We start from the raw sequence: 27518 nt of genomic DNA, 5'->3' as shown, positions 1-27518 counted from the left end.
GTGCTGCCAATAGTGTAAAGTAAGATGGGGCTGGCCAAAGTAACACACATTATTTATGCATTCATCTCTCAATGAAGTGGAGAGGGTTACCTGTCCAAAACATCCCCCCCCCCCCCCCTAAAATTTTTACAATGGGCCATCAGAGGGGGTTAGGAATCTGATAAGTGGACCTTAGATTTTTTTTTTTTTTTTTAAATACTCCTTAAATAAATGTTATACTGATGTTGGCCAAGAATGTTTGTGTCTAATCTGCTTGCAATGTTATGTGCAAAAATGCTATTTTTTTTTTCTTGTTTCACTCCAGTTTCCTTCAACGCCACAGGAATGGCAGACTGTGGCTTCCCAGTTTGCCGAGCGGCGGGACTTTCCCAACTGCTGAGGGGCAATTGATGGGAAACACATCCACATAGTCCCACCCCCCAACTCGGGGTCATACTATTACAACTATAAGGGGTTTGTTGGCGGTGGTGTCGGCGACATAGGAGTTTCTCTATGTGGACATGGGGAAGAATGGGCGGATGTCGCATGGTGGAGTCATCGTCCAGACTGAGTTCTATGGATGACTCCAGAGTGGTGGCTTGGGATTGCCACCTCTGGACGACAACGTGGCTGGTCTGCCGTTCGTCTTTGTCGCTGATGAAGCATTTGGGCTGGGTGACCACCTGATGCCGCCGTTCCCGATGATGATCCTCACCCCAGACCAGAGGGTTTTTAACTACCGGCTGGCCATTGCCAGAAGAGTAGCGGAGAATGCTTTCGGGATACTGGCCAGCCGGTTCCGCCTATTCCTTACGCAATCAACATGGCGGAATATAACCTTAACCATATAATCCTTGCATGCTGCATTCTACACAACTTTTTAAGGAGAAATTCTATGAGCTATGTTGCCTTAGTTGGGCCTGAGGCCAGATTTCAAGACCAAACCCTGACGGCACCTGAAGCTGGCTGTCCTGGCTTGCCCCCCAAAGCGCCCGCAAGGGTCTGTCTGAAATATATGGAGTACTTTGCGGGTAGGGGGGCCATTGATATGCCAGACAATGTTTAACAAACATTTTTTAAATAAATTTGTATTTTAAACTGAAAAATATTTCCTTTGATTTAATGCTAGGGTTTCTTTTAGCTGTCTCCTAGGTTCGCCAATGGGCTTTTCTTTTTGAACATTTTCTTCAATAGTGCAAACGTAATTTCTTTGATACATGAGGTGACAATCTCTTCTTCAGATAACTATTATGCTGTGGATCTTCTACACACACACCATGTTTCTGTTGTTAATGTATGTAATGTATTACTGATAAAAATATTCATCATTTTCAGCACCATGAATTAATTTTTTGGAGTGACGAAAATGGCCTGATTGTTGCAAATTATAAAGCACTGTGGGAGTTATTTACTAAAGGAAAATCCACTTTGCACTACAAGTGCACTGCAAAAGTACACTTGAAAGTGCACTTGTAGTGCAAAGTGGATTTGCCTTTAGTAAATAACCCCCATTGTCACTGTAAACACCAACTTACTCAAAAAACTGCTATTGAACATTGAAAGAAGAAGCCACACATTGTTCAGTAGAAAATTTTTTACTCATGTGCACATTCACATGTGCGAAAAAGGGTTTTTGAACAAACCAACGTATTTTTAGAATATTTTTTTAGAATTAGAAATATCCTTTTTTGTGGTAAACAGGCATGTTTTTAAAACCATAAAACAATATACAACTCAGGAACTTACGAAGTTCAACTTTGAAAATGTGAAGGCAATATCAGACATTAGTATGTCCAAACTGTGTTGATCTTGCCTTCATCAGATGGGGTGATGTCACCCCTGTGAAAGCAAAATTTTGAAGGTGCACACAAATTGAGAGTCAAAATGGGGATTTCCCTCCTGATCCGATGCCTAAGGTCAACATGTGCTATCTACCATCATGGGGGATCAATGGACGTGATCAACCCCTTCCTCTCAGCTACTTGAGTTGCAAGGAAGGGGTTGCACCCTCAAAACGCGTACACTGATATCCCGTGATGGCAGATAGCACATGTTGACACACTGGGGGTCATTTACTATAGCGCTGCGGCGCTAAGTGCCATGAATTAGCACTAATTCGTGGCAATTAAAGCAAATTAGCGCTAAAACGGTATTCACTATAGCGCTGGTGATAAAATACTCCCAAATTCGAATTTACTATAGTTCCCTGAAACTAAATCGCGCCCAAATCCTTACTCTGCTAAAAGCTGGAGTAGTGCACGTGGAAATAATGTTTAGAGCATGATATAATTGCCTAAATGGTACTGAAATATGCAGTATATTATTTAAAGATAATTTGCTTTTGAACTGTGTGAAAAAGTGATTTCTACACTGAAATATCTTTAAATGTCTGAGAAAGGATAAATTCCCTGTTTTTGTACAACTAGGTGCCAACACAACTGAGCATGCTCAGACCTGCAAATAGCTCTCATTTTAGCTCAAGTGTCTTTTTTACCAGGCGCTATAGTAAAAAACAAAATTAGGGCTTGGCTAAAATGCATTTTTGAGAATGAAAATCGGCGCTATTATAGTCCAATGCAAGTTTCAGCCATTGATTCTAATGGTACAATAAATAAATACTTTTAATATTGAAATGAAATTTATCTTTCTCTGAAATAAATGTTCCTTGCAACAATGTTGCTGCTTTTATTTTGTTTTTTTCTCATCTATTTTGTTTTTAAGAATACTAGAATGTGGAATGTTTTGCTAAAATATATTTTTCTCTGTCACTTTCACTTGTTACTCTCCATCTCACAACAATCTTTACCCCAAACTCACAGCTCAGCGAAGCTGGCCCCCCTACAATCAGCACAAATAAAAACTCAAGTGTGTTTCTTTAGTGCTACGTTTGAGCTGTTTTGTGCTGTAAAAATTTACATTTGTGCTGCTTTTATTTTTAAGATATTAGCAATTGTTTTTTCCAGACTATGACATCACCTAGCCCCCCTTCAATGCCAAAATTACACAAAACTGATCTCGTTGGTTAGTGCTACGTTTGTGCTGCTAAAAATTCCATTCTATCTTTTATCGTTTTCGCGTTATTAATGATTTATTAGGGTCACCAAAGGTCAGTCAGCTCCCCTACAACGCTACGTTTGTGCTGCTAAAATGTTTATTTGTGCTGTTATGGTTTTTAAAGCGGTTGTATACCCGCTGTCATTTTTTTTTTTTTTTTTTTACACCTGCAAGGGAAAAGGCATAATGAGCTAGTATGCACCGCATACTAGCTCATTATGAGATACTTACCTTAGAACGAGGCGCCGGCATCTCACCTGGTCCACGCTGAGGGAGCCGACATCTCCCCTCGGCATGTCTTCCGGGTATCGCGGCTCCGGCGCTGTGAGTGGCCGGAGCCGCGATGTCGTCACTCCCGCGCATGCGCGCGGGAGACTTCTGCCCGGCAAGCTCCGGAGTTTGCCGGGCTGTCAGCCGAGAGTCCCCTGTGCGCATGCGCCGCTGCAGTCAGCGGCTCATTGCGAGGGGAATATCTCCTAAACCTTACAGGTTTAGGAGATATTTTTTTTACCTACAGGTAAGCCTTATTATAGGCTTACCTGTAGGTGAAAGTTACAAATATAGGTATACAACCGCTTTAAGTTTGACTGTTTCTTTAAACCCCACCCACTTTGCCCCGCCCCTACAATCAGCACAAATGAAAACTCTAGTGTGTTGCTTTAGTGCTATGTTTGTTCTGTTTAAATTTTCATTCTATCTTTTATTGTTTTTGCGTTATTAATAATTTTCGTAAAGGTCACCAAAGGTCACTGAGCCCCCCTACAACACCCAAAAGACACAAAATTTGGCTGGTTGGTTAGTGCCTCATTTGTGCTGGTTTGTGCTGCTAAAATTTGCATTTGTGCTGTTATGGTTTTTTAGTTATAACAGCTTGTTTATATTTGATAACTCCCCATCCACTTTGCACCCCATGTTATTAAATCTTAAAAAATCTTTGTGCTTTTTTTGTGTCATAAAAATAAAAATTTGTGCTGCTTTTATCTTTAAGATAATAGCAATTTTTTTTTCCAGACAATGACATCACCCCCCCCCCCCCCCCCTCCTGTCACGTACCTGGTTAGCGAGCTCCTGATTAGAAAGCAGCCATGGGAGCACAGCGAGGTATGAGTGCCTGTGATCAGTCCAGTAGACTGCATTGTGGCAGCAGTCAGCTGGTGGATGTGGCAGCAGAACCGGCTGGTGGCAGATGAGCTGGCACTAGCTGTGTGAAGTTGGCACTCCATGTTTGTAAAACCTTAATAAAAATATATTCGTTTGTGCCGATTTGTGCCGCAAAAATAAGCGTTTGTGCCGCTTTGGTTTCGGAGATATTGTGCGTTATATTTGTTGAAACCCCGCCCACTGTGCACCCCATGTTGCTGAATTTTAAAAACAAACACGCCATTCGTTTGTGCCACGTTTCTGCTGGTTTGTGCTGCAAAAATAAACTTTTGTGCCGCTTTGGTTTTGGAGATATTGTGCTTTATAGTTGCTGAGGATCTCACAGCGCGGGTAGCAACTTAGATCCCCTGCGGTTGCTGGACGAGATGCCAGATGTGGACAGGCTGCTTTCCCAGCTCAGGGTGGAGGCGGCGTCCAGAGGAGCGGAGTGGCTGCAGGAGCAGCTCTCATCTGTCCTGCGAGATCGAGCCTCTGGGTCAGGGGGGCAGGAGTCCGTACGAGCTCGGAGGTCTTGGCCCCTCGATCACTTCCCTCCAGTCTCCTCCCCCAGAGCTCTGTGCCACATTGGGAGTCCCATGCGGGCCCCTTCTAGACTACCTGCAAAGCGATCGGCTGCGCCCGCGGGTGGTGCTCCTGGAAGGGATACCCTTCGTCGGGGGGCAGGGCTTCCGGGGGTGTCTGTGTCCCTCCCCGGCCTGCCCGGCATCAGGATCAGGAACAGGCGGGCTCCTCCCCCGGTGATGAGCCACAGTGGCAATCGTGGAGCCAGGCCAGTCTGCATCAGGGCACAAGTTGGTGTTGAGGGACAAGGCTGTGTCGTCGGGGGGGGCATTACCAAACAGGATTCAGTCAGATTGGCCGACTCTGCGAAATGTGAGGTTTACGTTTGTTTTGAGGGGCCTTTGGGTGCGCACCTGAAGCCGTAATTCCGTGCAAAAAATTTGGAAGGGTGAGTATGTGGGGATATTCTCTCTGCTACCCCTGGAAAAATTTTATCTGGATAGGGTCAAGCCAGAGGAGAGCAAAAAGGAGGATGAAGAAAAACGGCTGCACAGGCTTATCCCACGGACTTTCCCTAATTGGCTGCAGGCTTTTGCCATTATGGCAAGTGTAATTGGGGAGAAGAATCCGGAACACCGTTTGGCGCTCTTCTGTTATCTTGACATCATCAGGGAGGCCTACAGGGTCTACGGGGAATCCGCATGGTTGAGGTATGACGAGCAGTTCCGGCAGCAGAGATCTATCCGCCCGTCTATTAGGTGGGACCACAAGGACATTCATTTGCGGATGTGACTTATGACCTCGGCGCGGGCCCCTAATCAGTTTTTTCGAGGGGGGGGCGATGGCACATCTACCCCCGGACAACCGGCCGCAAAGAAAAGAGGTGTCTGCTGGCAGTATAATGAGGGCTCCTGCAAGTTTGGGGGGGCTTGCCATTACCAGCACGAGTGCTCCGGCTGCGGAGGTTTCCCGCTGCTTCAAACAGGGGAAGGGCCATGCCGGCGAGTCTGCTAACAAAAGGGATGACGTTAGTGAGGGTGGAAAGGATGCAGCCTTTCCTCGATAGATATCTGGATCGGGAGGCTGCTCGGTTGTTAGGGGTGGGTTTCTCCGAAGGCTTTCGCATACCTTGTTCCCTGGCCTCTGTTCCACCAGTGTCCCAGAAGTTGCGTTCGGCCTTGCAACATCCTGCAGTGGTTTCTGCGAAATGGCGGAAGGAACTTGCGTTGGGCCGCATAGGTGGCCCTTTCCCCTCGCAGCCTTTAGCGGATTTAGTGATCTCGCCCCTGGGGGTCATGCCTAAGAAGGACCATAAAGTGTGTTTTCACAGTGACAATCTTGGGGTGGTACAGGTCATCAACCATGTCACAACCTCGTCGCCACCTGTGGTCCGAATTCTTCAGCACCTAGTGTTGCGTTGTCTACAATTAAATGTTTTTCTTTATGCTGTTCACTTCCCAGAAGTTGAGAACGGCTTAGCTGACGCATTGTCTCGCTTTCAGTGGGGCAGGTTCCAGGAGTTGGCAGTGGAGCAACGCAGGGTCCCATGTCGCGAATGGCTGTGGAGGATTGCCTTGGGGTCGTCTCCAGGAGGATCAGACGGTCAGTGCGTGACATGACGTGGGCTGCCTATAATGAATTATGGCAAGAGTGGTTGTCTTTGCTGCAGCAGGCTGTGGTGGAGCAAGAGGGCCCGAAGGTGAGGTTGCTGGTCCTTTACTTTGTCTCATGGAACTTTGAGGAGGGGGTGTTGGTGTCAGTCGTGGAGCGCAAATTGGCAGGATTAGCATTAGCAGGATTTTCTTCAAATTGCAGGGCTGTCGTGATTTCACAAAAGATTTTTGGGTCTGACGGGCTCTAAAGGGGTATCGTAGGTCTTAGAAGTGCAGGGATTCCAGGCATCCTGTTTCTTTTGATATTCTGCAAAATGTTTTAGCCCAGTTGGTTTCCCTGTGTTCCTCAGCCTACGAGGTCTCTTTGTTTAAAACGGCCTTCTCTCTGGCTTTTTTTGTAGCTTTTCGGATTAGCGAACTAGTCAGCCCTTTCAAGAGGGTCCATGGGGGTATGTTGAATCAGGAGGTCACCTGTGGGGAGGACAGGGTATCCCTGCTTTTGCAATGGTCCAAAACGAATCAGGCTGGCAGGGGCAGAAGGGTTCAGATTTTTGCTGTGCCGGCTTTGCCCTTGTGTCCGGTGGGTGCTGTCAGAGAGTTTCTCACAGTGCGCCCGGATTTGGCTGGGTCCTTTTTGTTACATGCAGATGGGTCTCCCTATTCCAGATTACAATTCATATCCATTTTCCGTAAAAATGTTTAAGGGCATTGGGTTTGGAGGAGAAAGAATTCATCTTGCACTCATTCTGAATTGGGGCGGCCACGGAAGCCGCCAGGTGGATGACGAAGCGGCCAAGCGTATTGGTAGGTGGGAATTGAAAGGTTCCAGCTATATGTTCATCCTTCTCTGTTGTCTGATGGGAGGGGGGGGGTAGGTCATTTTGTGAGTGTTCTGTGTTGGTAAGCCTGTGTTTGCGTGCTTGTTTGGTGTTATTTGTGGTGTTGTTTCTTCTCTTTCAAGTGGTGTGATGGGCCTTGTCTGGATATTGGGCCACACCTATGTGTTTTGGGGGGCCAGGCGAGCAGACGTTAGGCCCAATGGTAAACAACTAGGCATTTATAGGCAGGAAGCTTGTGTCCGCTGGTTGGGGGTACCGGGCATGCTGTGGAGCAGAATGGTGCCGGAAGTGCATCGCTTTGCACTACTGGATAGACCGCCGAACGTTCTGGTGCTACGCTTTGGCGGCAATGTTTAGGACTGAGGTCCATGTTGGACATCATTTGTGATGTCAAGTTTGATTTCCTGCGGCACCGCATGGCCTTCCCAGATATGCTCGTCGTGTGGTCCGACATCATTGCTCAGACGACTTGGCATTTGGCTAGGTCGGTGGAGCTGCTCAATAAGGCCCGCAGGAAGGTCAACAGCAAGGTAGGCAGATTTGTAGTGATGGGGGCCTGGTTATCTGGCATTTGGAACTGGAAACGGATACTTGGGGATACCTTTGGGGTGACGGGGTACACCTCAATGTGGTGGTAATTGATCTGTGGGCCTTGGGGATGGTATGGATAGATTGCAGGATGGTATTCAGAGAGCTTTGAGGGTGTGGAGGGGCACACAAGGGTAAGGTCTTCCCCTTATGCGCTGTGGCGGAGGTTGGTCTTTGGCGAATGAAGAAACCTCGGATAAGGAAGGATTCGGGACCCATTGGTGGGATAGGTCCCTCTGGTTTATTCCAGGTAACATGGTTTAGCTGGAATTGGTTAATGGGTGCACTGTGGTTAGTGGGTTATCTCGGAGCCAGTATGTCGGCTGGAGGCCCAGTATAGTAAAAGGTACCGCAGTGCATTCTTGAACATACGATAGTTTGGGGTTCCTGCAAAGAACAACGCGATTAGTGACTGATGGGTTTTTGGTTTAGTAAATGTTTTTTACGGTTTATGTTCATTTAAGTTTATTTTTTAATAAAGAGGCTCCTACAGACAATTTTTTACTCCATTTATGGTGTGGTCTCCATTAATGGTATTTAATGGTACGGGTGGGATGGAGTATGGGGTTGGTCTGGCAGTTGTTGGCTAAGGATGGAACATCTGTTTTACAATGGTCATGCCTTTTCCAGGCTACAGTATGAAGTGCAGTGTCCGTTACAGTGGGAGGAGCATTACATTAAGGAAACCCAAGCTGAGTATAGGTTCTGTAAGTTCTGTATATAAGATTTAATAAAGAGGTGTAAAGTCAGTGTGGTTTGGCAACATATAACGCACAATATCTCCGAAACCAAAGCGGCACAAAAGTTTATTTTTGCGGCACAAACCAGCACAAACGAATGGTGTGTTTGTTTTTAAAATTCAACAACATGGGTTGCAAAGTGGGCGGGCTTTAAGCAACTATAACGCACAATATCTCCGAAACCAAAGCGGCACAAATGTTTATTTTTGCGGCACAAACCAGCACAAATGTGGCACAAACGAATGGCATGTTTGTTTTTAAAATTCAGCAACATGGGGTGCACAGTGGGCGGGGTTTCAGCAAATATAACGCACAATATCTTATGCACTATTTCAATATTGGGGTGCAAAGTGGGTGGGGCTTACATTATATTGAATATCTAATATCTCAAACTGAACCGGCACAAATCAGCACAAATGCGGCACAAACGAATAGTATATTTTTATTCAGGTTTTACAAACATGGGGTGCCAACTTCACACAGCTAGTGCCAGCTCATCTGCCACCAGCCGGTTCTGCTGCCACATCCACCTGCTGACTGCTGCCACCACGCAGTCTACTGGACTGATCACAGGCAATCATACCTCGCTGTGCTCCCATGGCTGCTGTCTAACCAGGAGCTCACTAACCAGGTACGTGACAGGAGGGGGGGGGGCGGGGTGATGTCATCGTCTGGAAAAAAACAAATTGCTATTATCTTAAAAATAAAAACCGCGCAAATTTTTATTTTTATGACATAAAAAAGCACAAAGGTAGCACTAACAAATAGTATGTTTGTTTTTAAGATTTAATAACATGGGGTGCAAAATGGGTGGGGTGTTATCAAATATAAACAAGCTGCTAAAAAACCAAAACAGCACAAATACAAATGTTAGCAGCACAAATGAGGCACTAACCAACCAGCCCAATTTTGTGTCTTTTGGGTGTTGTAGGAGCGCTCAGTGACCTTTGGTGACCTTATATATAATAATAAAAATGAATAATAACGCAAAAACTATAAAAGATAGAACGAAAATGTAAACAGCACAAATGTAGCACTAAAGAAACACACTTGAGTTTTTATTTGTGCTGATTGTAGGGGGGGGGGGGGGGGGAGTGAGTGGGGTTTGAAAAAAAAAAAAACTGTTATAACTTAAAAACCATAACAGCACAAATAAAGATTTTAGCAGCACAAACGTAGCACTAACCAACAAGACCAGTTTTGTGTCATTTGGGCATTGTAGGGGGGCTAGGTGATGCCATAGTCTGAAAAAAACAATTGCTAATATCTTAAAAATAAAAGCAGCAGTAGGGGCGTGGCCGGATGTGATCGAGGCAGCAAGTGTTTCCCAGAGGCTCCGTTTATCCTGACAAAATGCGTGCATTTGGAGCATTCCTATTACCACCTAAACTTAATAACCAGGTGGGGGAAGGAGTCAGGAGCAGAATGATGCATTCCGCGTCCTCAAAGAAGCAGCAGAAAGCCGCGAACGAACAGCGCCATACCCGCTCTATGAAAGACGGAACGAAAGACTCCGCCCCCGCCATCTTGCCAGCACGGACATCAGCAAAGCGCGCCACGCTGACTTCTGGAAAGATGGCGACAGAAAGTGAAACTGCTGAGATGGAGCTGGCAGAGGATCAAGCAGAGGAGTCTCAGGGAGCTGTGGATACAGACGCCATAATTCGTCCGATCCTAGAAGCCATAAACGCCAGTAAGTCGGAACTCATGGGTAGAATCGATCATCTATCATCTGAATGTACCTTGATAAGGCACGACCTAGACAAGATCCGGGGGCGGCTTACCACAGTAGAAACGAGGGTCTCTGATGTGGAAGATATCACGCACTCTCAGGGGACAAATATAGCTGAACTGAAGGATATGGTGCTTGCCTTGCAGCGTAGAGCCATAGATGCAGGAGACGGTCAGAGGAGAAATAACATCAAAGTGGTGGGCCTTCCTGAAGGGGCTGAGGGGGACAAGCCTGTACTATTTGCTGAAGGTTTCTTCAAACAACTCTTATCGCTGAAAGATTTGCCCCCAACCTATGTGGTTGAAAGAGCCCACAGAGTACCAACAGGGCGCAGACCGCCAGGAGCGTTCCCGAGACCCCTTCTGGTCAGGTTTCTGAATTATAGAGACCGGGATATGATTTTGGCCAAGGCCAGACAAGTTCAGGAGCTGAAATATGAAAATACAAGAGTAATGTTTTTTCCTGATTTTTCGGCAGCCACACAGCAGCAACGCAGGTCATTCAACGACATACGTAAAAGATTGAGAGACAAAGAGATCCAATACAGCATGATATACCCGAGTAAGCTCAGGATTCAACATAAGGGCAGCGTGAAATTCTTTGAAGATCCTGGAGAGGCCAGTGACTGGCTAGACAAGGAACTTTCCTAAAAATGCATGAGACTGAATTCAACCGTAATTGAGCTGCAAGTTGCACCTGTTGTGCGTTGTTGAGTGGCACAAGTTTATATCCTTAACACTCAGGAAAGCGGGGAATAAAGAGCAAGAAGAATTGCAATCATTCCGAACTGCACAAAGTCAGATCTCAAAAGAATCCTCTATACTCCAGAGAATCTCTACATAGAACCAACATCCAGCTATACAGGAGTCCAGCGGGACTGAGTACCAGGAGGAGAGCAAAGAGCACGCGCCAATACGGCAGAGAAAAGCTGGGGATACAAACGGCGTTGACAATCTCTAATTCTAGACGGAGGACGGCTTCATGGAAATTCTCTACATTTTGGCAAAGAAGGAAGGATCTTTCCCGTCATGTGCAGAGGTACTTTTTTCTATGCTACATATTATTATTTTACTACGTTATTACTTTTTTACGTTTTTTGGATGCTCCAAACAACAATTTTTAAAAAAGGAGCGAAGAGGAAACAGAAAGAGTGGACATCGAGCTGCAGAACTGTTGATCGCAACGACCAGATTCCACAAGAAGGTTTTTTTGTTGTTTTTTGGGATGAAGCTACTTACCAGAACTGTTTTTGAGTTTAGTTGGGGACTTTTCTCTGGGGGGGAAGGTACATTTGTCACAGCCCAAAGGTCCAAATTTTCTAAATGGTATGGATATGTATTAATATGTGTAGATGTGGGACGAGCCGCTGGGAGGAGAAGATTGGGTCCCCTGATGTTCCAAATTAATGGACATTTAAACAGGATAATTTATGACGGATAAAATAAATATAGTGTCCTGGAATGTCAGGGGACTCAATAACAAGTTCAAGAGGGCCTCAGTCTTTCATTACTTAAAACATTACAAACCTCACCTAGTGGTACTGCAAGAGACCCATCTAGAGGGAAGTAAGGTGTTGGCCCTACGTGGATACAAAGAGCAGTCCACTCCACATATTCCACTTTTGCAAGAGGAGTGTCCATTCTCATTAGTAGATCTGTTTCTTGCACTATTCACCACGTAATTACTGATCCAGAGGGCAGGTATGCTGCAGTGATAATGGATATTCTTAATAGTCAAATGTTACTAATAACTGTATACGTGCCTCCACCTTTCCAGGTCCAAATTCTATATGACATGGTAACAAGACTGGCACAATTTTTACACTTGCTCCTGGTGGTGATGGGGGATTTCAATGCTGTGTTACATGCGGCCTTGGACTCCTCCAACCCAGGCAGGACAAGCTCTGAAGAACTAAAGAGTTGGGCCACCACGGTTGGAGTAGAGGAGATATGGAGATGGAAACATCCGGCTGAAAAATGTTTCTCCCATATTTCAACAGCACATGGCTCTTCAGCGAGAATAGACTTGGCTTTTGGTAATAACACCATGTTACAGTATGTGTCTAGTATAGACTACATAGCTGGGGGTCTGTTGGACCACAATCCCCTCCTCCTCACCTTGGCCGTTGGTACGAGGGGGGAGAGAGGGAGTTGGCGCCTGTCTCCAGAATGGTTGCAGCACAAACAGGTTGCTGCCCAGCTGGAGGAGGCGACGAAAAACTACTGGCAGTGCAATGTTGATTCGGCAGAGCCACCAATGGTCTGGGACGCCTATAAGGCGATAGTAAGAGGGGAATCCATATCGGCTATTAAGACAGCCAGGGTAAATGAAAATGAGGAATATAAAAATATCCAACAGGAAGAGAATGAACGGGCCAGGGCATATGCAGCAACCCCATCGAGGGAATTGTTTGAATCCCTCCTTGAGGTCAGAAGACGTCTGTCACTGCAGGTTAAAGGACTGACAAAAATAGAGGAATCCCAGAGGGCACATAAAATTTTCGCTGAGGGAGATAAAAATGGAAAGCTCCTGGCCATGCTGGTAGCAGATCACCCTCCGATGGCTCACATCCCAATTATCAAAAATAGGAATGGGGAGCTGGTCAGTGATCCGGTACTTATCATGCAGGAATTTGTGGACTTTTTCTCGTCGCTGTATTCTCCCATTCCTCCTTATGACAGAGAGGAGTTGGATAATGTAATGCGAAATCTACCGATACCTAGATTATCGGAGGAGGACTGCAAAATTCTGGAAGCTAAAATAACAAAAAAAGAAATAGAGGCCGCAATATGCGCCTTCCCGCCCAATAAGGCCCCCGGGCCGGATGGTATACCGGCGGACTTTTACAGGGCCAACATTGAACAACTAGCAGGTAGATTCAATTGGTTACTGGAACATTGTCTAGAGCACTCCTCCCTACCTGACTCAATGATGGAAGCCTATATGATTCTCATACCAAAACCAGGGAAGGATCTGACAGAATGTGCATCATATCGTCCAATAGCCCTTTTAAATTCAGACCTAAAAATCTTAACTAAAGTACTAGCAACCAGACTGGCCCAGGTTATACAAACTATAGTGAATATAGACCAAACCGGCTTCATGCCAGGAAAATCGACTGACACAAATCTTAGGAGACTGTTTACACATCTACAGCTTCCCCCTACAGACTCTGAATCAAAAATAGTGGTATCTCTCGATATAGCAAAGGCCTTTGATTCGGTAGATTGGCAATTCATGAATAAGGTGTTGGAGGTCATGGGATTTGGACCACAATTTCGAAAATGGGTTTCACTGCTATATAGTAACCCCAAGGTGGCGATTCGTATGGGTAGGAGGGTGTCTCCTTTTTTTGAAATAGGAAGGGGCACGAGGCAAGGGTGCCCTTTGTCCCCCTTCCTTTTCGCTCTTGTGATAGAGCCATTGGCCATTGCCTTAAGGGTCTCCGGGAGGGTTCAAGATATTAAAGTGGGCACCATACACGAAACAGTTGCACTTTATGCAGATGATATGCTCCTGTTTCTGTCAGACCCGAAAAACTCACTAACTGTGGTACTGGAAATCCTGGATGATTTTGCAAGGTTTTCGGGGCTACAAGTGAATTGGAACAAGTCCTCAATACTTCCTTTAGATGATAGAGCAAGGGAAGGGGTTGACCCCGATCTGCCACTACAATGGGTAACGTCTATGAAATACCTTGGGGTAAAGATCACAGCAAAAATAGAAGATTACATGCCCCTTAACGTTATTCCACTGATAGCCTTCCTCAAACAAAAAACGCAGGCGTGGTCCAGACTTCCATTGTCTTTGATAGGCAGGATCAGCCTACTCAAAATGAAGGTCTTGCCGGTGATATTGTACTTTTTGAGGCACGCTCCAGTGTGGATACCAAAATCTTTTTTTCGTCAACTAGACGGTATAGTAGGCTCCTTTTTGTGGGCTCCTAAACTTCCCAGGATTGGGATTAAGGTACTTCAGGAACCGGCAGACGAGGGGGGTCTGGCCCTCCCAGATTGGCATAAGTACTACCTGGCAGGGCAGATGGTTTTTGCCCGCAGATGGCTAATAATGGACGAAGGGGACGCTGCCACGGTGTTGGAGGCGGCCCACCTGGGGTCCTATGAAAGTTTGCGTATGGCATTGTTCAGGGGGCTTAAGTCTGAATTACCATTGACTTTAACTATGAAGGCTACAATAAAAGCGTGGGACATGGCGATACATTTGGCATCCCCAAGCTATCAGGGTCATTCACCCACAACGCCGCTGTGGATGAATCCTGTGCTACAGCACTTCTACAACATACCTGACCCCATGATATGGGCAATAAAGGGGATCAAGACATTAGGTGACATAACAGCTTTTGGAGATCTTCTGACGTTCCCTCAGCTAAAATTAAGACACAATTTAGAAAACGCCTATCTATTCCGTTACTTACAACTTCGACATGCCTATCAGTCGCAATTCAGGGTACGTAAAGTAGAGTCTTTGACATCCACTCTTGAGTCAATGCTATCAGAGGAGGCTCTGGACAAACCCCTCTCCAAATCATACAAAGAATTTTTTAAAAGTACACCAAAAGCTATCGCAAAGACCAGAAGTAAATGGGAAATGGAAGTTCCGGAGCTCCAGGGGGAGGACTGGGAGGAGGTATGGGATCAACCATTTAAGCATTTGGTATCAGCCAGAGATAGGCTGATTCAATTCAAATTCCTTCACAGGTGTTATTACACTCCGGCAAGATTAGGAAAAATTTATGGGCGGAGTGCTGGAGATGCACTTTCTCCCCGGCAGACGCCAGCCACATTTTCTGGAACTGCCCACAAATAAAAAGATATTGGGAGGAGGTCCTCTCATGTGTCTCGGGCCTCCTCACAATACCTATTCCACTAAGTATTAAGGTGTGCCTGCTGGGTTTGGTACAGGAGGTGGTGCAGACCAGAGCCTTAAGAACACTGCTCAATATTCTGCTTTTCTACGCCAAAAAGGCCATCCTACTAAAATGGAAGGATCCCCAAGCGCCAGATGTCGCATCTTGTAAAAAGTTGGTAAATAATATGATGCCTTATTATAAATCTACGTATCAAGCTAGAGGATGTAAAAATAAATTTGACAAGGTATGGCAGGCATGGTATGGAGATGAAAATACATTAGGTTAATCAAAATAATACAAGGTTAACAATGACAGGTAGAGGGTAACTTATTAATGCGAGGTAACGCCAAGTAACACAGAACCAGGAGGATTGATTGAAAAACGAGGGATTGGGGAAATATAATGTAATAAATCACTCTGACCCGGCGGTGCAACAACTTTATTTTACAGGAGCTATTAAGTATACGTTAGCCACTCGGAATTGGACTTGGGCTGTGACACGGAGGGAGGGGGGAGGGGGATTCCAGGGGGAGGGTGGAGGGAATTAGGGGATAAGACTCATTGTTGGGCCCTGCGAGGCCAAATCTGGGCTCTGTCACGTTGGCAGCCTAGAGGTTATTGTATAAATGAAAAACTTCAATAAAAAGAATTAAAAAAAAAAATAAAAATAAAAGCAGCACAAATGTAAATTTTTACGGCACAAAACAGCTCAAACGTAGCACTAAAGAAACACACTTGAGTTTTTATTTGTGCTGATTGTAGGGGGGCCAGCTTCGCTGAGCTCCAACTTACACCGGTGTCTTTATAATCCATAAACAATACCATTGCTGATGAAAATTTAAAATGAGTCACAGTTTTGTGTGCTTTTTATTTTTTCCAAAAAATCATAATTCGAGCCCAAAAAATGTGATATGTGTACCAACATCAGAAATCAAAATGTAATTCCCAAAAATTTGAGGATAATATCACTATACATTCACCCACAAAGAACCACCAAATATCACAGAATAAATCAAGAAGAGTAATGTAATGTAATTCCACCACCTGTATGTCCAAAGAAATGCAGTATTTATGTGTAGGAGGCTCTCACATGTGGTAGCTCTGTGGCTTAGAGGATAGAACTTCTGCTGAGCGTCTGGGTTTGAATCCCAAATATGCTGCTTCATGTAGAGAAGTTGTCTCATCTCTCAAGTCCTAAAACTATGTCTAAATGTAGTATTTATGTGTAGGAGGGTTCCACCACCATTGTAAATCTTGCCAGATACACTATCTAGCCAAAAGTATTGGGACACCTGATTTTACACACACATGACCTTTAATGGCAGCCCAGTCTTAGTCCGTAGGGTTAAAAGATCCATAAAGACATGGATGAGCGAGTTTGGGGTGGAGGAACTTGACTGGCCTGCACAGAATCCTGACCCACAGAGTCCTGACCTCAACACAACAGAACACCTTGGGGATGAATTGGAGTGGAGACTGTAAGTCAGGCCTTCTCGTCCAACATCAGTGCCTGACCTCACAAATGCTCTTCTGGAAGAATGGTCAAACATTCCCATAGACACCCTCCTAAACCTTGTGGACGGCCTTCCCAGAAGAGGTGGAGCTGTTATAACTGCAAAGGGCGGAGCCAACTCAATATTGAACCCTCCGGACTAAGACTGGGATGTCATTAAAGTTCCTGTGTGTATAAAAGGCAGGGGGACCAATACTTAGGCCAATATATTGTATATTACTTGTGACACTGAGCATGGCTATGGACTTAGGGCTGGTTCACACCACAGAGATGCAGAGAACATGTGTGAGACTGCCTGGTGGCTAAGTGGGTAGCAGTTCTGTCTAGCAGCACTGGGGTTGCTGGTTCCATTCCCCAACATGCTAATCCTTGTGTTGAAGTTTATATGTTCTCCCTATGTGGGTTTCTCACCACAATCCAGAGACATGCAGGCATTTTATTTGTCTCCTGTCGAAATAGTCTCTAATGTAAGAAAGTTAATTTTGGACTTTAGATTGGAAGCTCATTGCAGTCAGGGACTGATGGTAATGGGGGTTATTTATGAAAAGCAAATCCACTTTGCACTACAAGTGCAAACTACAGGTGCAAAGTGCAGTCGCTGTAAATTTGAGGGGAAGCTCTGCTGATTTTATCATCCAATCATGTGCAAGCTAAAATGCTTTTTTCCCCATTCATCTTTCAGGACAGTACCATAGAGAGAGACACCAGCTCCTCCCCTCTTAGGAAACACCGCCTTCCAATTCAATATTTAAATCTCATCCTCCCAACGGCCCCTCAGTTCAGGTGTTTCCTCCGGTGGGGAGACTCTGCTTGGGAACCGTGGCGGATCAGTCAGGGAGGCTGAAGCCAAAGATTTTGTCTGAGGAAGAGGGGGAGTCGGGTCTCTCTAGCTCTTTCCCTCTTCTATTTTTTATTCAGTTAGGTAAAGGCTGGGGAAGCCATACTTACCTGGTTTTAAAAAAACTGAATTGGCGCGCCTCAGCCTCTCTTGGGGAAAGAGACAGCTGAGGAGGTCCGTGTGTCTTCTGCCCAGGGGGGCGCTGTGGGAAGTGCCTGAGGCTCTCCTGCTTGTTCAAGCAGCCAGCATTTGAAGCTCTATGGCCAGGTCGGATGACGGGAGACGTCAGTTCCGGCGACGGCGGGCATTTCCGACGATTCCGCGTCTTTCGGTTCCGGACGCGGAGAGAGAAAACGGACCGAGCGCTCGGCTGGTGCGTCCCTCGTGTTTTGCTGTAGAGTCAGCTGTCGGGGGAAGCATTCGACCACCATCCTCAGCGGACATGTCGGAGACAGAGGTCTCTAGAACTGCTCCAGGAGACAATAGCACCAGCCATGCTAAGGTAAGTGGAACCCTGGGGTGGTGTTCCCTTACCTAATCCCGATAGCTTCACGGGTGTTCTCCCCTCACTGGTGGTCGGGGGGGGGGGGAGGGGAGTGTGTCTGGGACCCTGGTGGTGGTTGGTCCTGGGGGGGGCACTCCTGGTGGTCCTCTGTTAGAGCACTGGTAGGATTGGGCATTCACGGCGACTCTCTCTCTTTCTTTTTCAGAAAGCCACAGAGAAAAGCAAGTCGCCTCATGGTTCAAAGAAAAAATGCCCCTCTTGTAGAGTTAGTATGGGGGAATCCTGGACTAAGGCACTTTGCAAGGAGTGCATTGATGGATTAGTCAGGGAACAGGCAGCAGAACAGAGTACAGATTTTGCTGCATCCGTCAAGGAGCTTTCTAGCACCCTTCAGTCCTTTAAAGCACTCTTTTCTAGCTTCCAGTTGCCGCAAGCCCAAAGCAGTCCTTTACCAGTGCAGCAGAGTGTTACACCCAGCCCAGTGGATACTCCCTCTGTTAGTGGAGAGAGACCAAGGGGCTCCAGAGTGGAAATTGAGGAGGAGCCAGATAGCACCGCTTCAGATTCTCAAAGGGAATCGGATGTGGAGGAGGTGGATGGGGAATCCACAAAAACCTCTCGCTATAAGCTTTCCCTGGACGAAGTGGAGGAGCTCTTGGGAGCTATTCACACCACTTTGGGAATTCAGGAAGAAAAGAAGGTGTTATCGCTCCATGACCAAATGTACAAAGGTCTTGGGGAACAAAAAAAGGAAGGATTTCCCAGTCCATGATGTACTGGTTGAGGTCATAAAGAATGAATGGAAAGATCCTGAGAGAAAACCTTTCTTTTCAAGGGCTTTGAAGCGAAGGTTTCCTTTTTCAGACGGGGAGTCTCTAGTCTGGAACAAGACCCCTAGGCTGGATGCTGCTTTTTCTCAGGTTTCCAGGCAAACAGATCTGGCCTTCGAAGACATGGGGGTTCTTGCAGACCCTATGGACAGAAGGATGGACTCTCTCTTAAAGAAGTCCTGGGATTCTTCACAGGGAAATCTTAAGCCTGCCATGGCGGTCACAGTTGTGGCCCGCAACATGGAATATTGGCTTACTCAGATAAAGGCGCACATTGAGGCAGGAACGCCAAAAGAGACCATTTTGGCTTCCTTCCCCATGCTACTTAAGGGTGTAGCGTATATTGCGGACGCTTCCGCCGAATCAGTGCGCATGTCTGCAAGGTCTTCAGCCCTCACTAATTCGGCTCGAAGGGCCCTATGGCTTAAGACGTGGCAAGGAGACAGCGCGTCTAAAGTTAAACTCTGTGGAATTCCTCTCACAGGGGATCTCTTGTTTGGCCCAGGGTTGGAGACCGTTTTGGACCGGACGGCCGATAAGAAAAAGGCCTTTCCCATTAAAAAGAAATTTGGGGAGCAGGCTAAAAGAAAGTTTCGCCCTCAGAGAAAGTTCGAAGCCCCAAAAGGAGAGCGGCAGAAAAAAGCTTGGGGGCAGAAGGGCAAGGGGCGGGGAGGGGCGATTTTTCGCCCTCCTGAACAGCCCAAGAAGACCCAATGATGGGGTAACCACGGTGGGAAGAAGATTGGGGGCCTTCCTCCCACAATGGGAGATGATCACCTCCAACCAGTTTGTGTTCGGGATCATAAGAAGAGGTTACCAGCTAGAGTTCTCGGAACCTCCTCAGCACAGACTTCTGGTCACCGAGCTACCAAAGTGTACAGAGAAAGCGTCAGCTCTTCTATCCTCCCTACAGGAGTTAGAGGAACAAGAGGTGATAGTGAGGGTTCCTGTAGAGGAGACAGGCAGAGGCTTTTACTCCCACATTTTTGTGGTCCGCAAGCCTTCGGGAAAATTCAGGCTTATCATGAATCTGAAGCCTCTGAATGTCTCAATTACCTACAGGAAATTCCGGATGGATTCTATCTATTTGGTGAAAGCGCTTCTTCCCCCAAATTGCTTCATGGCGTCAATAGACTTAAAGGACGCTTATCTGCACATTCCAGTCGCAGAAAATTACCAGAGGTTTCTCAGACTGGCGGTAAAAACTGGGGAAGGAACGTTTTATCTACAGTTCAAAGCACTCCCCTTTGGACTATCCTCTTCCCCCCCGCATCTTCACCAAAGTGATGGTGGAGGTTTGCGGCTCAGAGGCATCTCTGTAGTCGCGTACCTGGACGACCTACTCCTGTTTGCTCCTTCCCCGGAGCAGTTGTACCAGGATCTTCAGGTAGCAAGAGACAGCTTAGAAAACCTGGGATGGCTCTTGAACCTGGAAAAATCCAGTTTGGTTCCGGCCCAAAAGGTCACCTTCCTGGGCTATGTACTGGATTCGACAAAACAAAGAGTGTTCCTTCCAGCAGAAAAAATCCAGAAGGTGGACAGAGCAATATTATTGCTCCAGGGCAGCAGTCAGACCTCAGTAAGGAAAGCAATGTCAGCACTGGGCTTACTGACTTCCACGCTTCCGGCAGTTCAGTGGGCAGGGCCCCCTACAGCTGTTTATTCTGAGTGTCTGGGACCACAGTCCAGCATCTCTGGACTCCCTTATATCTGTGCCAAGTCAGGTCAAGAGGTCCCTCTGGTGGTGGAGGAAAGGGTCCAATCTCTCACAGGGCCTGGAGTGGGTCCTTCTAGTGTCCAGAACGGTTACGACCGATGCGAGCGGCACAGGGTGGGGAGCACACCTAGATTCCAAGATAATTCAAGGCACCTGGGGAAAAGAAGACGCAAAGAAGTCCTCGAACTGGAGGGAACTGAGAGCAATAGAGTTGGCTCTCAGAGCTTTTCAGAGAGAACTCCTGGGGCAGCATGTGAGGGTCCGTTCGGACAACTCATCAGCAGTGGCCTACATCAACAGGCAAGGGGGAACCAGGAGCAGATCCTTGTGGGGTCTGGCAGAATCCATCCTCAGGTGGGCCGAAGGGAGCATTCTCTCTCTTTCTGCAATACATCTGAAGGGGGAGCAGAACCAAGTAGCAGATTTTCTGAGCAGAAAAATGCTGAAGGAAGGCGACTGGGTCTTGAACAAGGACATCTTCGAGATGATTACTCGGAAGTGGGGGGTCCCCTCCGTGGATCTCTTCGCCTCAAAGGCGAATACAAAAGCTTGTCTGTTCTTTTCCCTAAACAGATGGGACGGAGCAGCCGGGGTGGATGTACTAGCTCAGAGCTGGCGTTTCTCAAAGTGTTATGCCTTCCCCCCTCCCGTAATGATTCCAGCAGTTCTGAGAAAATTTCGGTCAGAAGACACAACCCTCATTCTGATCGCACCACACTGGCCAAGGAGGCCGTGGTTCTCCCTCTTGAAGAGTCTGACAGTGGAGCATCCCTGGATTCTGCCTATCCAGGAGGATCTTCTCTCTCAGCGTCCAATCTGTTGCCCTCAGGTGGAGCGATAGAACCTCGCAGCGTGGCTACTGAGGAAGAATTGCTGAAGGGCAAAGGTTTCTCGGATCGGCTAGTAACAACTCTCCTAAATTGCAGGAAAAGAGAGACGCAAGCCATTTACCTAAAGGTGTGGAAACGCTTTAATAGCTGGTGCACAGAAAGCTCCTTCGATGTACGAAGTTCTGTAGCAGTATTAGAGTTTCTGCAGGCAGGAGCAGACAAAGGATTAGCCCTTAGCACCTTGAAAGGACAGGTGTCGGCACTAAGCGTATTCCTGGAAAAGCCGCTAGCTATAGTTCCTTGGGTAGCTAGGTTTTTTAGAGCTTTAGGCAGACAGAGGCCTATTAAAAGTTCCCCATTCCCAGTATGGGATCTTTCTTTAGTTTTACAGTCTCCTACAGGGGATCCTTTTGAGCCATTGGAATCCTGTACCTTGAAGTTAATCACCCTCAAAACGGTGTTTTTGGTGGCGATCACCACAGCAAGGAGAGTGAGTGAACTCGAAGCCCTTTCTATTAGGGCGCCTTTTTTTCAGGTTTTTCCGAACCGTTTGATTTTTAAGACGGATCCGGCCTTTTTGCCAAAAGTGGCCTCTAGTTTTCATAGGGGGCAAGAAATTATTTTACCTACCTTCTGTTCGAATCCTGTGAGGGAACAGGAGCATGTTTTTCACAAACTGGACGTTAGAAGGTGCGTCCTTCAGTACTTAGTACAAAACAGTTTAGGAAATCCAATTCTTTTTTTGTATTATTTTCAGGGGCTAGGAAAGGGTTCAAAGCCTCTAAACGATCAATAGCCAGATGGTTAAGGTTGGCCATTAGCCAGGCCTATGTAATCGGGGGTTTGGAGCCCCCGGAGGGTATTAAAGCACATTCCACCAGGGCAGTGGCAACTTCTCAAGCAGAGTGGGCTGGTGCTTCTCCGGAGCAGATCTGTAGAGCGGCAACGTGGTCCAGTTTTTCCACGTTTGTGAAGCATTACAGATTGGACCTGCTGTCAGCCAAAGACCAAGCCTTTGGGCGTAAGGTGCTGCAGGCAGTAGTCCCTCCCTAAGGTAAGGTGCTCACTTATCCTCTCTATGGTGCTGTCCTGAAAGATGAATGGGGAAAAACGGAGTTACTTACCGGTAACATCCTTTTCCAGGAATCTTTCAGGACAGCACTAGTACCCACCCAGGTTATTGATTATCTCAGAACTCATTGCATGAGAACGTCAGGTAAGATAAAGATTTGTATGACGTATTCTTGTGTCTCCCCAGCTGGCCGGAGGAACTCGTGAAGAACTGAGGGGCCGTTGGGAGGATGAGATTTAAATATTGAATTGGAAGGCAGTGTTTCCTAAGAGGGGAGGAGCCGGTGTCTCTCTCTATGGTGCTGTCCTGAAAGATTCCTGGAAAAGGATGTTACCGGTAAGTAACTCCATTTTTTTATTTTCCTTGCACGTCCCCCTCGGATCTACGGCGACTGCACTTCCAAGTGCACTTTCAGTGCATTTTCAAGTGCACTTTGCACTTGTAGTGCAAAGGGGATTTGCCTTTCGGAAATAACCCCCAATGTTTGTTAGAACTAATCATGCCCAGGGACTTGGACATTTAATATTTTAGGGTTTACACTGCACAGGTACATATGCTTAGAAAACTTGCTTTGTTTATGTGGATGCAAATACACTTTGATCTTTGTCCTGTAGTTGGAGATTTGATGCACATAGCCGAGGGCTAACACAGTTCTAAATAGTATATTATGTGTTCCTGCCCATCAGGTGCAATCACTTTAGACATACATGAAGAGACAGACTGAAAGATACTGGTGGGCGTGTACTTCTATTGGGCGTGTACTTCTATTGGGCGTGTACTTCTATTGGGTGGGTGTCAGTGTGCTAACAATACAACCTCTTATATAAAGGGCTGAAGTAGGGGGTTTGTTTGGCCTGAGAAGGTCAGGTTTTTTGCTGTGATTTGTGGGGGAGAAGGAATGATATTGTGCATATTAATCAAAAGCCCCACTAGGGTTGTTTGCTGAAATTCTTGTGCATTTCTTCCATCAAAAGTGGGTTTATGTGGCCATGCTGTCAATGTTGTGTGTGTATTGTTCCTGTCTGATCATGCAAACATCGTTTGGAAGCATCTGCTGACCTTCTACTCTTTGATCTTATTGCTTAATCATACACAGAAATGCAGCTTCCAGCAGAACATGGTCACGTGTGTGTGTGGATTGTGGGCTGGTGGTGGGTGTTTTGAATAAGTGCCTTTTTTAATATTATGTGGGAATACTTTGTAAGGATGACTGTTGAGTATGTTTCTATAATCTTGCAGATAAAAGTATGTGTTGCCCGTTATACACTGCAAGTAAAGCCATGTCCACTCTAAGGTTTCGACAAATTTTAGATTGTAAGCTCCTATGAGCAGGGCCCTTAAAATCCAATTGCTAACTGTTTTGCTAAACGTAGCACCATATATCTTGTAGAATTTTTTTATTTTGAAGCTAGTAAATGAATGTACATAATTTTTGGTTTCTGCTGGCAAAATAAAAGTACATTATTGAGCTTGTAGTCAGTCAGGATACTGGAGGAGACGTAACCCCACCTGTGGCGACCTGAGGTGTGCCGTGGTCACCTGTGAGAGTAAGCTTAAAAGAGGGCATACCCTGAGTATGAAATATGGGAGAAATGTGGGGAATAGGCGGGAGGGAACCCCGAAATACAAGCCGACGAGTACGTAGGAGAGGAGGAGGGGGGGATTATATGGCCCTGACTCCTCCTACAAACCCAGGCTAGCCAATGGCCAGCCTTTTAACTTTTAGTCAAAGTCAGGATACTGGAGGAGATGTAACCCCACCTATGGTGACCTGAGGTGTGCCGTGGTCGCCCGTGAGAGTAAGCTTAAAAGAGGGCAAGAAGAGAGCACAACTAGGTACAGTAAGTGGAATTTAATGAAAAAATGACAAATAACGTAATCCAACAAAGTAGCAAAAGCACGTTTGACGTCCACATCGGGATCAGGAATGTACCGACTATAGCAAGATGATTGCCAGCGTCCCATGTATTGGATGACATGGAATGGGACCCCCTGCTTGGATGTCGCAGATGCTGCACCGATCCTGAAAGAATGACCCGAGATTTGTTTCGGGTTCAACCCCAAGTTAGCAATCAGAATCCTAATATGAGCAATAAACTGACTGGAAGTCAGAGCCTGTGTAGGGAAGGGAAGCAATGGGCTATCGTGAAGGGTTACTGGAAACAAGGCGGCAAGCTGATCCAAAACCTGTACTAGACACCAGACAGTGTTGGTAGCGTAATAACTAACCACAAAACCCTGCCCAAATTGCCGGTCCTTGTTGTTGGGGAGTTGAAGAGCATAGTGATCAGGAAACCTGGTGAGACTACCCTTGAGGAGAACTGGTGCATGCAAACCCGCTCGGGACACCTCCCCGGCTCTGAGGAAACCAAAGTAGCTAAGGAAGATCACTGCCTTGAGAACCAAACTGGGACCCAACCCAAAAGGGAGAAAGGGACAATAAATCTGCTAGATCACAGAACATCTGCCCGGAGATAGGCAAGCGTGTGACTCCTGGTTTCCCCTGTGTTTTCTGGATACCTTTTAAGCATGGCTTTAATAGGATGAGCTGCAAAAAAGGACGGTCTGTCAGGATGGAGGAGTGAAGAGAAATGCTGAATACCTGAAAGGTATAGCTTAAGGGTATTAAATGATAGTGACAACTTGTTATGACAATAGGCCATGAAAGACATCATATACTTGACATCCCCCACCCAATTGTTGGGATAGAGGGACCTGAAACCATTAAAACACCTCCACGTTGTCTTGTATGCCCTGAGCGTGTTCCTTGACAGTGACGTATTTACCAGAATGGATGCCTGCGCCCTGAGTGTGACTAATCCAACGTCAGCAGGGCAAATGGCGGAACCGGCCGGCCCACCTGATTCGCTTCTGGATGCTGTTGGAAGAAACGCCGGAAATCGGCACAAAATAATGCATCAGCAGCCTAATTATAGACCCCACTAATGAACTCCCCTTGGAAATGGAAATTATACCTGAGGCCCAACCTCATCAACCTGCGCATGAACGACATTATCAGGAGAGAACCGGATCTACCCTTGTTGATAATCTCAGTGGTGGCCGAGTTATCAGTGAAGAACACCACTGTGTGTCCAGACCAAGAGGGTCCCCAGGTGATAGCTGTAGCCACAATCGGGTAAATTTCAAAAAGTGCTGATGTCTGGGCAAACCTGGGAATGTCCGACACCTCCGATTAGCCACTGACCCCCAAACACAGCTGAAAAACCTACCGAGAAAACTTGGAGAGAAAATGTCGTAGGTGGATGGATGAACATGGAGATCCCATTCCACTTATCCAGGAACTGATCCCACATCAGCAGATCTGCCAGAGCATCGGCCTGCAATTGCACTGCCAAATCAGCATCTTGGTAGATAGGAAGGAGAGCCAAAAGCCTGGACACAAATGCCCTGCCCTAAGGAATAATCCTCATGGCAAAGTTTAGCATACCTAATAAAGACTGCAAGTCTTTCTTAGAGCACACTGGGGACCTGAAGAAACTGTGTATGATACCCTGAATCCTGACTAGCTTGTCCTGAGGCAGACTGGCGATCAAGCGTACCATATCTAAGGTGATACCTAAAAAGGTAATTACAGTGGCAGGCCCATCAACCTTATGGGCAGCTAAGGGGACATTCAGATCTGTGAACAATACCGTGAGTGCAGCGAGGTCCTTGGGAGGCTGTGCCGGGCTTTCTAATAACAAGAAGTCATCCAAGTAGTGAATGACCTTTCCACACCCCATCTGAGAAGACTAAACCCAATTAAGAGCTGAGGCAAACGTGTTGAAGAGCCAAGGACTGCTTTTGGAGCCAAACGTCAACTTGGTAGCAAAGTAATAACGCCTCCCGCCATTTGAACCCATGCCATTGCCAGAGAGATAGTTTGACGGGAAGTAATTTGAAGGCATCTGAAATGTCTGCCTTAGACAACCATGTGCCCTGACCCAACTGTAAAATATATTGGATGGCTAAGTCTACCTATGAATATTGCAATGAAAATTCTTCTGAAGGAATGAGAGAATTTAAACTAAGTGTGGGTGAAGAATGAGGAGCCGACAGGTCATAGATTAAACAAAGTTTATTAGAAAATTTACCTCTTACCACACCAAGGGGGCTAACCCTCCACATGCTAAACGGTGAGGACACGAAAGGCCCAATGACGAACCCCTTGGCTAATTCATCCTTCAATAATTCATCTACTACCCGGGCGTTGGCGGCAGCAGTAATAAGAAAAAAAAAAGAAAGTGAAATTTGCGCTAACCAATCAATATATACAAAAAAATATATGTGCACAAGTGATATAACTAAATAAAGCATGATTAAATGCTGCACCTCTATAGATCAAATACCAAAACCTAAAACCAATATTGGAAAAGAAAAAGATGCGCAAAGAAACTGCTACAAATGACAATAAATAATTCTGTGAACAAATTCTCTAAAACATGGTAATATAAAAAATTGAGTGGTGTATCAGAAAACAAATAGTCCATGTGATAAATTCACTTTTGGTTTTATTTATTTATTTTTTATCAAAAACAGAATATCCCAAAATGATCCTTCAAAATTTAGGAGATGCAAAAGTTCTTCACTTAATCTCAGAAAGCAGGACACACATTGATTCGAATCATCTGGAATACAGAGCATAAAATGCAAATACAATCTGCTTACCAGATCCGTTGGATCTCAAATGATAGAAATCAGAAGCGCTTCTGCATTAGCCTGCCAGCAGGTGAACTCCCAGTGATTGAAAGCAGAGAGGAATCCACCTGTTTATCCAGAAATCAGCAAGGAAAAAAACGTCACTCTCCGGGACACTCATAAAAGCCAGGATCTGGGTGTTTTCATGTAAGGAGGAATACAAGAGGGCTTCATGGGGCAGTATGTTCCAGCAAAGGTATTTGTTTAAAAAAAAAAAATCATACAAAGTCCATAAATTCAAGCAGGTAAGAAAAGCAGGTTTGAATCAGCCGCAGTGTCTACCAGTCAGCTGTTCAGCGTGGTGATGTCACAGGCTCATGCTCCACCCTACATGTTTCCCCTTAACAGACATCCATTGGGAACGGAGATCATGCCTGGACATCAGCACACCACACTTAAATACCGTTCAGGCAGGAGAGACACAGGAAGTAAACATTT

General features: G+C 46.1%; 2 protein-coding genes across 2 annotated transcripts in view; both read right to left on the bottom strand.

Annotated features, from left to right (window-relative positions):
* LOC141148100 (zinc phosphodiesterase ELAC protein 2-like) overlaps positions 1-6243 on the bottom strand; it is a 25935-nt gene extending 19692 nt beyond the window's left edge. The window contains exon 1 of the mRNA XM_073635251.1: positions 6068-6243. Within this exon, the coding sequence (XP_073491352.1) occupies positions 6068-6243 (176 nt within the window). The remainder of the gene's footprint in view (positions 1-6067) is intronic.
* Positions 1-27518, bottom strand: part of CEP70 (centrosomal protein 70) — a 280741-nt gene that overhangs the window by 115306 nt on the left and 137917 nt on the right. The window lies entirely within an intron of this gene.

This window comes from Aquarana catesbeiana, linkage group LG06, assembly GCF_042186555.1.
Source record: "Aquarana catesbeiana isolate 2022-GZ linkage group LG06, ASM4218655v1, whole genome shotgun sequence".
NCBI lineage: Eukaryota > Metazoa > Chordata > Amphibia > Anura > Ranidae > Aquarana > Aquarana catesbeiana.
This window is presented reverse-complemented; position numbering and strand designations above follow the sequence as displayed.